Below are 12588 nucleotides of genomic sequence, written 5' to 3' on the forward strand. Positions count from 1 at the left end.
TAAAGCAAAGCATTTTTATTGCAAGTATTAGTCAAAGATACACTTCAAACTGAAGCAAAGCAACACTAAAAAGGCCAACAACCTATAAGAGAGAAAGAGTAACAAAAGAAAGACAATTAAAACTGAAAGGAATACAGCTGTTGGTACAACACAGCTTTTTGCAAAAATACAGAGGCTGAGACATGGATGATCTGGTGGTGAAGGTTCAACGTACACGTCAGTTTGCTGGTGCCTCACTCAGAGGTATCAGAGCTCAAGATCTTTAGTTTGAAATAAGACTGACAGAAGAGTGACGATGCATCGGAACAATCAGAGTACCCAAAATGTTTGATATCCTTGGCCACTCTCAAATAATCTGTCTTCAAAACCATTAAGTGTATACAAGGTAAACGGCGTCAGGAGCCTAATCTCTTCAGCAGTTTTTGGTTTGAAGTCATTTTGGAATGCTAATGTAATGAAAACAGGTTCAACATCAGATAGCCATGGGAGTAAACATTACGGTAAACATTGAATAAACCAAAAGCCATTCGGTTTAAAAGGACAGAGGGCTTTTCTTGCTTTGGAAGATTGACAACACTCAAAAGGTCAATGTCTCTGATCCTCCGATGAGGTGAGGGACAACCAACAGATAATTAAAAGGAAAAAAAATAAAAAATCATCACAACACAATTCATCCTTGGTTCATTGTACAGGCACAGGTCTCTGTAATCCGGCACAGTGGGGAACCGCCTGGTTCTCGTGTAAGGCCTGCGTCAAACTGTTCTTTGGATCCTTCTTTGGATTTGCAATCAGCGACAATGAGCTGTGTCAACCGAGCAACGAGCTTACAAAATACAGGCAAGTGCATAAAATCTAACGAGCATACGTACATATCCAAACTGCCCTCGGGCTGTAGGCACTGCTCAACAGGTAACACCAAATACTGAAAAGGGTTTCCAAAGGCAGTTTGACCCAGACCTGGCTCCCGTTCTGACATCAGTACATATTAAACAGAGCAATGTTCATTCATCAGAGCGCTCTACGTTGTGTAGCAATGTTAGTGGTTTACATGCGAGAACAGATGAGTATGCCAGTTGGAGATATCAGGGCAGATCAAGTACGTAGGCTAGTTTTCTTGGTAGGCCACCCGACACAGCACAGGCATTGCAAAAGTCACACGGATTTCTATTACGTAAGGACGCACTTAAGGCTGAGGCATGTGTTTTCCTGTGGAATGAGACCTGGTCCTGCTGTAAAATATTCTGGCACAAGGAAAAACAAAACAAAACAAAATAGGAGACATTTAAAGAGGAAAGAAGCAACGCCTTTGCTAAAACATTTCACTGTAATTCAATGAATTTTGCCTTTCCAACATCCTTCCTTCTTTCCCCCCGTATTTTTCTTTAAACTTATTTTACACTCTACTACTTGCTCTGTACTGGCTCAGGGAATTTACATGGCTAACGTACCAATTTAGCAGCTTGGGATGAAAAGTCAGCTATTCGACACAAGTCAGTGTGGTTCAGAAATGGTTCCCTTCGTCAGAGATGAGCTGCAACATGTAGGGGGCTGGCGTCTGGCCTTCACGGGTGGTAAAAGAAGATGGGAGGGTTAAGAATATTTGGAAAAGGAAGGAGGAGGAAGTCGACCTGGAACAAGTCAAAATCCGCCGCCGCCGCCCTTTCCTCCACCCCGCACCCCCCTCCATATTGTTGTGCTTGCGTGTCTAGGAGAATAAGGCGTCAACATGGAAGGGGAGGGGCTCAAGGCTTCTCCCTCCTGGCTCCACCCCCACCACGCTGCAAGATTGATGCGGACACTCCAGCCGCTCGAACGGACTCAATAAATACACCATAAAATATTCCGCATATATATATTTCATATATATATATTTAAAGAACAACACATTTAAATAGGACAACAAAATAAAAGTCGGCTCAAGAACAATATTTCAAAATTGGATAAGTGTTAAGACAAAACAGAATCTTTTACAGTTATACTTATTTCGAATCTAAAATAGTTACCGTATAAGAATATCGCAATCAGGCATTACTCAAGCATTATATATCATAAAAGCAATTTGCAGTTTTCTTTCATGTAGTATAACATATGCAGCATACCAAGGTAAGTGAGGTGCAGTGTTTTTTGAGATTTCTTGTAATAGAAAGATTTCACCCCCTGGACTGAAAAGGTACCCACAGAACTACAGACCATACTCGGTTTTTCAGTCGAATCCCTACCGGCTCAAGACGAGGATACTGCTGGGCACTCATTCCCTCCGACAGGGACAAGACACATGGCAGGGCATTGCTCTAAGATGAAAGAACGCCATGGGGCTGCTACTAGGGCTGGGCATCTTGAGACAAGTCTCAATACTGACACTGGCTCTGTTCATTTCATTTCTGAACCACATGTTTAAAAAAAAAAATAAGACACCTTTCTGCCTTCTCACGCATGTTGCTTTCCCTCAGTGCAAAAAAAAAAAAAAAGAAAAAAGAAAAAAGAAAAAGAAAGTTCTAGCCTGCTTCGAAACTCCGATTCCAAAAAACCAGGAGGTACTGATGAGTGACGTTTGTGACACCCAGCCCTAGCTGTAACAAAGTGTCAAAAGTGGCAGTCCTGACGAGAACACGCCACCTGAGAGCAGGCAGACTCTACCGAGCCATTAAAGTCACAAGAGCATGAGGCACACTTTTAATGACCGACTGCCTCGTTTGGTAACGCGCATCCCTTCGTCGTCTCCTCGTTTACGCTGAGGTCTGGATCCTCTCCTCCTCCTGGGCGGGAGGAAGAAGGGGACTGGAGGGACAGAGACTGTGGCAGTCTCTAAAGTGCTGTGCTATGTTTGCCATTCGTGGGCTGGGCTGTGTCACTCCCAACCACCTGGCTCCGCCAACCCACCCAAACACACATTCCACTGTACCAACAACACCATTGGTCCAAGACACTAAAAATGCACTAGAAAGCAAGAGCTCAACCACAACCATTTACTTGGCATAATGTCTTTTACCATGCTTAATCTTTAAATACATGAAAAACAACTCTGCATTGCCATCTCAAAAAAACAAAAAACAAAAACCATTTACTGTGAGTGTGTTTGTGTGTGTGAGAGAGAAATGCAGCAACTCCTGCATTGCAATGTGTGTTTCAAAAGGAGATTCTACGTCTTTGATTTTTACATTTCATCTTTCAATTTACAGCACCATCAAGAGGAAAGGCACTTTCTGTGGACTTTTTCTCGCTACCTTCCACTGCAAATATAGAGCAACCAAAATGAGGAATACCGATTGAAGCCTCGAGACAAAATACACCTTTACTTCGGTTAAAAATTGAGGCACCGGCCTTTTAAAGTTAATTTGTTACATTTTCTTCACCAGGCAGCTAAAGACGCCAATTCACGGCTCTCATAAACAGTCGTCGTAGCGACCCTAAGTGAGAGCTAAAAGGACACAGTCGTGAGATTAGTGTACCTTTAGTTTAAAGTCAAATATAACGAGTCATTTCTAGCAGAACTGGAAGGACAAACGAAACCTTCCCACTTTTGTGTAGCACAGCTGTGTGTTGAAGAAAAATCAGCTGCATGAATAACATCTTTGTATCCCATTAAGCATTCGCTTCCACAGGCCCCTAAAAGGTCTCGCTCATGTTAGGTCATTTCTCTGCTAGCTAATATTTGCAAAGCCGAGCTGATGACATTTCAAATGTAAGCGAGGCAAACACATTTGCTATGTAAACATGTGTTCAACTGCCCTCGAGGGTGTAGTTTATACACCACCTGAACATCTATTACAGACAGCAGAGATATAGTGAGTCAATCAGCCACCAAACACACACACACACACACACACACACACACACACACACACGTCCAACTTCCATATAACCTGCCACACCAAGTTCTCACTGATGAGCTTTGATTCCTTCCCCCACACACACACACACACACACTATATCCCTCAGTATTGTCCTTCAGCTTTAACCTTCCTTACACCTTGCTGGGGGATTGGATGAGATTGTACGGCCGTGGAATGTAGACCGAGGGGAGTAAATGTTTGGAACAAAAAAGAAAGAGCGCTAAAATAAGATAACAGGCTTTGCCACGTCGCAGACTTACGTCTTTGTATCTGTGTGCACGTGAAGTGGCTCGAATAAGGAAACCAGTCTGAAGAAAGCAATGGTGGTTGTAATCCAATCTAAATCCCCCCCCCAGGGTTCAAACACAAAGGAATGGAGAACTACTAAACCTTGTTTCTCTATTCTTTGATCACACGTGTCTTTGAAATGGATCACCAAGACTTAAAAGAAAACAACAACACATGCCCATTCCTTTTACTCTCCTCTCGATAAGGAGCAGGCATCAGCACCAGTTAAAAGAAACCCGAGAAAATTCAAGAGCAGGAGCTCAACATATCAATCGCCTTTTTTTTTTTTCTTCCCCCTCCTAGTCTACTGTTTGTTGTTACAATAGGTTTGTAATTTCTCACAGCTTTTCTGAATTGCTAAGACATTAAATCCCGTTCTCTGAACCAAACGGTCCATGTTTTGCACCCGTTTAGTCACTCGAACGCACCGTGTTAGACGTCAATTTGGAGTTTCAGCTTTAAATAAGCAGGATCTGGGGCACCAGCATAGCTCACCTGGTTAAGCAGGTGACCCGTTTTTTCTGCGTTAAATATCAGCGCACTAAGATTTCTCCTCCCAATGTTTTGCGTCTCGAAAAAAGGAACTCCCAGAAATACACATGCAACAGGTTGAGTTGCAAAAATCTCTTTTTCACTCTGGCGCGACACAGCTGAACAGATCACATGTTCACTTTCAGTTACACTCACGCTGTACTGTTATGTGCTTGTTTCTTAGCCTTTTGACCTACTTTATCCACAGACACTGTGTAATCCTGTACTGCTTGTACTTACAGTGGGTAGTATTTAAACTCTATTCGAGTTATGCTTTTTATATGCATTTATTGGAATTTTTTCCTGGAGCTACACAGCCAGAACGCTGGATTTTTGGATGTAGCGTAATGAATGCTCAGCATTGTTTGACTGAGTCTATGATCTACAAACATTGTTTGGTTTACAGTTTGAGGTTATTGTTTGATACTTCCAGAGGAGTCAGAGGTTTTGTGAATGTTGTTCAGTCACAATATGAGAAAACAGGGGATCCTTTTAAGAAAAGAGTCTTAGCAATTGTGAAAAACTGCGATAACAAAGGCATTCGGGATATAGCATGTTAACACTTTGTCCTCTCTATGAAAAACTTTGTTTGATCATCTACAAAAGAAGAAGGAAAAAAAAAAGAAGCATTCAACATCTTGCAAGTTTTTTTTTTTCCAAACATCAAAGCAAGAGGCGGTTAGAGTCCACATCCCTATCAATAACAGTATGACAGTCCAAACACACATAACTAGTTTCAACAACCCCAGCACTGTTCACACATACACTATACGTTATACAGTGACACAAGAACAAGTCAACAGTCTATTGCGATAATAAAACTTTGTTATACTTTTTTTTTTTTTTTTTAAACCATTACTTGTCATGATGCATTTATTACTAAGATTAATAATTAGACTAAATTTTTTTCTGTTAGCAAAAATAAGTGGTGTGCATTACATAATTTAAAATCTACAAATATACTTTCGATCTGGCTTTTTAAAAAGGCTTTCAGATACTAGTGAAATCATGAAGGCTCAAACCCACTGGCTTCCACACTGAAAGGCTAGCCTGTGAAAGGCAGTCGAATGCAACAGCAGAGGCAGGACCACACGTCTGCCGTTGTACCGCTTACAAGTTCTCAGAGTAGATCTATCCCGAATAAAATCATAAATCTATAACTCCCCTCAACAACCGCAGCAGTGGAGCCTTCTCGTCCTTCAGTGAGTGAGGTTTACAGTTTTTTTTCCCCCCCCTCGCCTACATATCCCGCCTGCTCGTTTAAAGTCTCGCATTGAGGTTCAGCTTCAAATTCTAATTCAGAGTAGCACCGCGCCTGTGTTCACTCCTGAAACACATGCTTCTGTTAGTGCAGATAACTTTTAAAAACACGTCCCGAGCAAACTTCAGGTCATCAGCATTAGAGCAGCTACGTGGTGACCCGTTACCCAGATACACGCTTCACACTAAAGGTCGTCCACTTGACTCCTCGGCTTTGTTCTGAAGCCAGTCCCAACTTTGGGCCGGTCGCGTGGGCAGGAATTAAACCCGAACTCAGATTTAGGGTTCTAATCAATCTAAAACAAAAAGAAAAACAGTTTGGGAGAAGGCCAACTCTGTGCCCACGAAGCCAGCCCAATCGCCTACAAACACACTGTAGCAGCTGGATCCATGTCTGGTGAATATTAGGCAAAAAGACAACTTGGCCTACTTTGCTTGAATGCTGCTCCAAAGCAAAGCCAACAGCTAACACTGCTGTACAGGCAAATACAATAAATATATTGATCTTAGGTTAATTTGAATGAGATGTATAGAAAAGTCAGTAGACGGTTATTGAGAAGAATAAGAGGCATCGGGTGAAACTTTCTTGCTTCACGCTGTCTGGTTGGTGTACGCTCTTTGATCATTGTACCCCACTGAAACAACTCATACAGCTTCTGACGATTACACACTTAACTTCCAACAGGCACTTGAATACTACCTCTTTATGGCCTTTATACTCCACTTTGCTGCTGTCAAGTGAAAAGCTTTGTAATTCTTAGGAATTAAGAAAAATCAATCTCATTAGCAAGCTGACGATCAGGAATTCTAAAATCATGCCCACTGATCCGAAAGTATTCTCAAACCACGGAGACGCACAAAGTCCTTTAGTTCAAGTAAAAACACGAAAAATCACCAAAACTGCACCTTTTTTTTTTTTTCTCCTTTCTTTTTGCCCAACAGCGAGAGCAAACTCATACAACATGCAGGTCATTCAGCTCACAGAGGAGCGACACATGAAAGTGCCTTGCAAGTGGCAAACTTCTCTCCTTTCAAGGACACTCGCTTTCATATGAAATGTGAAAACTGTACTTTTGAGTCACTTAAGTCCCCTAAAAATCCTCTTCCCTTCGTTCGACTGATTATTGCACAAGAGGAAACCATCGACATCATCTGTATTTAGCCACCGTCTTAGGTACAAGGGGGGAAAGGCAAGATAAAGCACTGAGAGAAATGAATGCAGGGCGATTTAAAAACAAAAGCTAACACGATTAAATCTTCTCTTTTCTTTAAGAATTAGATTCTTAAAATGTTTCACATAATGTAGAAGAAATATAGCAACCAGACTCAAATAAACGTGTCAATAATACTTTAAATACAATCCATGGATGGCTGCAACTCAGCAAATTGATATATAATATAAACTGCCCTCCGTTTAAATGTGACAGCTAACCTTCAGGAATAAATCCGAAACTGATCTGAGACCACCAAAACGGCTCCTCTTTGTGACTTTTAAGGGGCAATATCCCTCTTTGCCAATAGGTGGCAGTGTGCTCAAAAGAACATGTAGCTCTATACAAGCAACTGGTGGTGTCGTGCCCACACACTAGTGAAAAGTGACAGAACAAGAAAGGAAACAAGAGGAAAAATAAAAGACCAAACTGGGAGGACCTCTGGTCAATGAATTGATGCTTCAAACTACATCAGACACCTCTTAATAACTCCAGAGTCTGAGTCCTTTTTTTTCTCTCTGCCCCTAAACTTAAGAAAAAGAAATAGGAGAAAAATCAAAGACAAATTACACAAAAACTGACAGAATGTAAAAGTGCTGCTGCTCAAACTGACTTGAGGTACTGAAGAAGGCAAAGAAGCAGATTTATCAAAGACTATGCCAAAGAAAAGGAAAAGAACAGCCACAAACTAGGCCACAAGTAAAGGAGACAAAACAGGGGACGAACACATAGGCGGGGTAGTGAAAACCGGAGGGGAGAGGGGGCCTAATAAGGGTGAAAATAAACTAGTTGGCTGGTTTAATATTGCATAATAGTGCTGAGATTCTCTCTTGTTTGTTTTTTTTTAAAGCAGCTTTTGCATCCTCAGTCCAGTGTGGGGGTGCCTCTTCCCCTCCCTCCTCCCTGCTTTCCTCTGCACAGTGTCAGGTCCGTTTTTGATTAGGCATGTTGGGGGGGGGGGGGGGCTGGGACTTGCACCTATGAGGATCCCTTGACTGGCATGCCAGGTGTGCATGGTTGTGTGCGTGTGTGTGTTAAGAGTGGCAATGGTTGGGGAGAGTTGGTGTAGCTCAGGCGAAGTACATGGTCCTCAGGGTGTCGTGGTGGATCTGAACAGCTTTGGCCAGCGCCTGGGGGTCCCGACCGTTACTCTGACCAGACACATGGCTGCCCTCAGCGCTTCAGAAAGAACAAGAAAGGACCCGTTAAGATGAGTGACAAAAAAAGGGCAATTCATCCAGCACATGTGAACTCTAGCAGCTTCACAGAGCAAGTTTAAATGGGGAGAACGCTCTCCTTACCTGTCATGTTCTTTGTCAACCAAATGATAGCGGGCACGAAAGGCCACCAGGTGGGCATAGTAGGCTGGCGCAGGGATGGAGACTGAGCGGGTACAGCGCACATAGGTGTGGCACAACTGGTAGGTGAGCAGCTGGAACTCGTCAGCGGTAAAACAGTTGTCGTCCCACAGTACATGGTAGTGGGAGGGCCGACTGGTGCCCTGAGAGGGAGGTAAGCATTAAGTAAGATTCAATACGGAACTGGGACACAGCTGACAGGAAATACAGCCCAGAAAACTCAGGAACATCACCTAACTGTGCTTAGCTATATGAGATATGTGTTTAAAAAAATAGATACATAAAACATTAATGCTGCAAGTATAAATCAGCTAACTCAAGCAGCTTCTGCGTCTACAGATCTGTAGTCTAATCTTCACGTTTTGAAATAAGGGACATATGGGATGGTTCCACGCCATCTTAAATATACAGACAGCAAATTTTAGGTACCAAAGCTGTTAATAACACATTTTCCTGGACAAAGCTTCAGCTGCTGCTCTTTTACATGATACTTTAGGTTAAATAATTGCACGATTTGCCATGCAAGGGGGGCTGATAAGCTACTGAGGTACTGGATTAGCAAACCCCTAAACTAAATAGCTCAAATATAGTCAAAACGTTTGAGAAGGAAAGTTTTATTTGCTTTAACTGTGTACTCTTTGTCCACCCATGTGCTTTGCTATGCTGAGGAGCTTCCACTGCACAAACCGCACAGCTATAAGCTTCATGTTAGTTTGTTGAAATTGCATCATAAACTTTAAAACCGCTTGTGTTTGGTTTATTCCTGAATCCTATTTATTACTTATCTACAAAAGTGCAGACGTTTATGTTTTTTTGAAGGAGAAGGAGATGAAATACTGTAGACAAACAGCAACATATGAGATGGAGAAGAGGTTGGACTGACCTGTATTCCAGCGTGACTGCAGAGGTAAAAATCGAACTCGTAGGGATGCGTGATGTCCGTATCCACAGTAGTACCAGCGGGAATGTTTCCACTACGTCCAACCTTGAAAAGCAAAATTAATTTCAGTTACCCTCAATACTAATGCTTTTTGACTTTCAACTTGTTTTCCCCCTTTTTCGCCATTTAAAAAAAAAAGCAGATATAGCAGGGCTTTTAATGCACTAAATGATGTCGGGAACTAAAATTTCTGATGATTGAAAAGAAGAACTAGCTGATGGAGAGACCCAGGCAAAGGTTCGCCAAGTGCTTTCGAAACAACCAATTAAAAGCCTAATGCCCCAGGGAGCCTAATGCTCTGTAAGAAGAGTGCGAGCGCTGAAAATAAGGTTGTTACTGGCTGGGTCTCACTCTCTGGGCCTTGAGTGCCACTCCAGAGCTCTTGGTTTGCACTGGGCCCTAATGCTTTAATCGAATGTAATTACAGCAGTCAGGAGGGTGAACAGCCGAAATGACAACAAAAAGGTAATTAAAGAGGCCCATTTTCAGTAGTTAATGTTCCAACATAGAACATAAAAAAAAATACAGATGAACACATGAACACACCATGTTGACTTTAAGCGGAAACGTCATACTAAAAGAGCAACAGCATGAGCTGGTGTGCGGTGAGGACTCACTCTCTCGTTGCGGTCGGCACAGAAGAGGCGTGTATGGTGGCGTTTTTGCACAACAATGTAGGTGATGCCTGGCTGGTACTCCTTCTCCAGGCTGATACAGGCCTCACGAATGGCCAGCAGCTCATAATACAGCACCTGAAGAAGAGGACAATTACAATAATATGAAAATATCATTTTTGGTTGTGTGTGCTGCCATATGACCCAACTTCAAAAAAAAGTTATACAACTAAGAAATTTGGGAATACTGTTACCGACTTTACTCATTTGGGATTAAAAGTATTTATGGAATACACAAACATGTTCTTTACCAGTATGCCTCAGCTACAAAGATTATAACGTACCCAAATTCAGTAAGAAGCCAATTAACGTCTTGAACAATAAAATGACATACTGCAGAATTCTACCTGGTTTAGTCTTTTTTTCACATCTTTAGTAAAACCCTGAGTTTAAGATTTAAAAAAAAAAAGAAGAAAAAAAAAAAAAGTGGGACTATACCTGTCTGAACTGGCCTTCTGAAACTCCATCCCTGTAGAAAATGATCCGTGTGGGCTTGTAGCGGGTTGACTTGTAGAACTGGATCAGCAGTTCCCGCACCATAGAGGCCAGGTCCTGGATGACCTCCTGCCTGGGCCTCTGGACTCGTACGGTGGCACAGTACCTGCTGGGGTGGGCGTCCATACTACCTACCACCTGACAAAGAGTTTGGAGCAGAGGAGCCATTATTAAAGGGGAATGGATTTTATGTGGAAGGGAAAGTGACACATTATTCATAGAAGTGTCAGCATTTCCTCCTCTCTTTGCGTTACTAACCCACTGAATGTTTTTCTGCATGCAGATCAGTACGTTTCAGCCCTGATCCAGGGTCAGTGCTTCCACTAGCCCTTTCTGCCGCCTCCCCAGTCCTGTCCCCTCACTGTACCTGTGCTTGACTTGTCACTTCTCCAATTGCACAAACTATTGTTTTGCACGGCTCAAAAGATCAGTTGAGCTGTAAGTCAGGGTGTCTGAAATTTAACGTCTTCTTATGCGTCTCTGAGTTTCTACAAAAGTGTGACCATTCATTTGCTAAATCTGTAACTTGATTCGTGTCTTTATTACTTTTCTGTTTGCACTCAGCGGTGTTTACTATTGTATGTTTAGTTTTCTCTCCCAATAGGATTTCACCCCCAACATCACTCACACTTAGAGAATGTGTCTGCTTATTAACATTTGGGTTTAGGGCTACAGCAAGTCTTCTGTTAAATATTTATTCTGCACAGAGTGGGATCGAAGCCCAAAATAACTCTTAAGTGTTTGGATTTATTGTCTGTGAAGACTTTATTTGACTTTCTGAAAGATTATCACTCTTGCCTTCATCCATTACATCTTCTACTACTACTTTCACGTCGCCCCCTAGTGAGAGCTGGGGTTGTAACACCCATCAGAGAAGAGGAATATTATCAAAACAAAAACTACAATTTATATATTTAACTGCTGGAGTAGGGGGACATAAAGAAACTAACTGCTGCAATAGAAGGCTTCTTCCCATCTCCGGCTGGTGGATGTGTAACATCTGCTCCCAAGAAGATAACTGGCTGTTGAAACACTGATGGTCTGTGGATCGAGAGACAGAAAAAAGGATCAAAAACACTGAGGTAGTTAAATAACAATACACCAAGTGTCATGTCACCCTAACCCTTAACGTGAGACTTTATTTAATAAGACGTCTTAATATAGCATTATAACACTGCCATATAATAAGAGGGAGACCACAGCTCACCGTTGGTGAGGTACCAGGATGTTGTTGATCCCTCCCAGCTTCACATTGATCTTGAGGCAGAGGTTGGACAGAGTCTGTGGTGACGTCTTCACCACGTTCTTAACCTGAACACACTGAGTCGCCATGCCCAACAGAGTGTCTCCCACACGCTTCACCTCCGCTGTGAGTGATGCAAAAAACAGGAAGTCAGAGGCAGACGCACGCACACACCCCACGCAAAGATTTCAAATCTGTATTACAACTGAAAAATTGATAGACAAAGAAGAGGGCTCATAACTCCCACATCCAGTCACAGTATTACTAATATTAAGACCAACAAGTGTGGGTTCAGATCGTAGTTTACTGTTAAAATGTTATCTTGTTTCTTTTGTTGCCATTAAAAAGAAAAAAATTCCAAAGCAACACACTGACATTTTTATGCCTACTAGTATCAAATCGTACGGTTGCATCAGTGTGCACGTGTACCACAGCAAATAAGATTAGAGAGAACAGCCTTCACTTCCCAGAATTATTTGCATTACTTTGAATTTTTAGGGGAAAAGGAAAAAACATCACAGTGAGATGCAAACTCTATAAACTTCGGTTGATAATAGGTGCCTGCCAAGCACAGCACACAAACGATGGATACACAGCTCTCTGATAGCAAGAGTGATGCTGGAGATAAAGACACGGCAATGGCCAGCCTCTACTTCGGTTAAGCTGTCAATTTCAGGAAGTGAAAGATCTTGTTACTGGAAAAGTAGCGGAGGAGATGAGACTAACGCTACCTCACTATGAAATGAGATAAAAGC

At 42.2% G+C, this 12588-nt stretch overlaps 1 protein-coding gene across 3 annotated transcripts in view; it reads right to left on the reverse strand.

Annotated features, from left to right (window-relative positions):
• Positions 1-12588, reverse strand: part of ago3a (argonaute RISC catalytic component 3a) — a 40115-nt gene continuing 27527 nt past the window's right edge. For all 3 annotated transcript variants that reach the window (XM_086311093.1, XM_086311092.1, XM_086311090.1), the window contains 7 exons: positions 11798-11957; positions 11541-11631; positions 10534-10728; positions 10039-10173; positions 9365-9466; positions 8425-8624; positions 1-8302 (listed from right to left, as the gene is read on the reverse strand). In XM_086311093.1, coding sequence (XP_086167219.1) covers positions 8194-8302; positions 8425-8624; positions 9365-9466; positions 10039-10173; positions 10534-10728; positions 11541-11631; positions 11798-11957 — 992 coding nt within the window. In that variant the 3' untranslated portion in view covers positions 1-8193. The remainder of the gene's footprint in view (positions 8303-8424; positions 8625-9364; positions 9467-10038; positions 10174-10533; positions 10729-11540; positions 11632-11797; positions 11958-12588) is intronic.

The sequence above is a fragment of the Aulonocara sp. 'chitande type north' Nkhata Bay genome, linkage group LG11 (assembly GCF_057382095.1).
Source record: "Aulonocara sp. 'chitande type north' Nkhata Bay isolate Kocher_YH1m ecotype deep benthic linkage group LG11, A_spYH_male_GT1.1, whole genome shotgun sequence".
Lineage (NCBI taxonomy): Eukaryota > Metazoa > Chordata > Actinopteri > Cichliformes > Cichlidae > Aulonocara > Aulonocara sp. 'chitande type north' Nkhata Bay.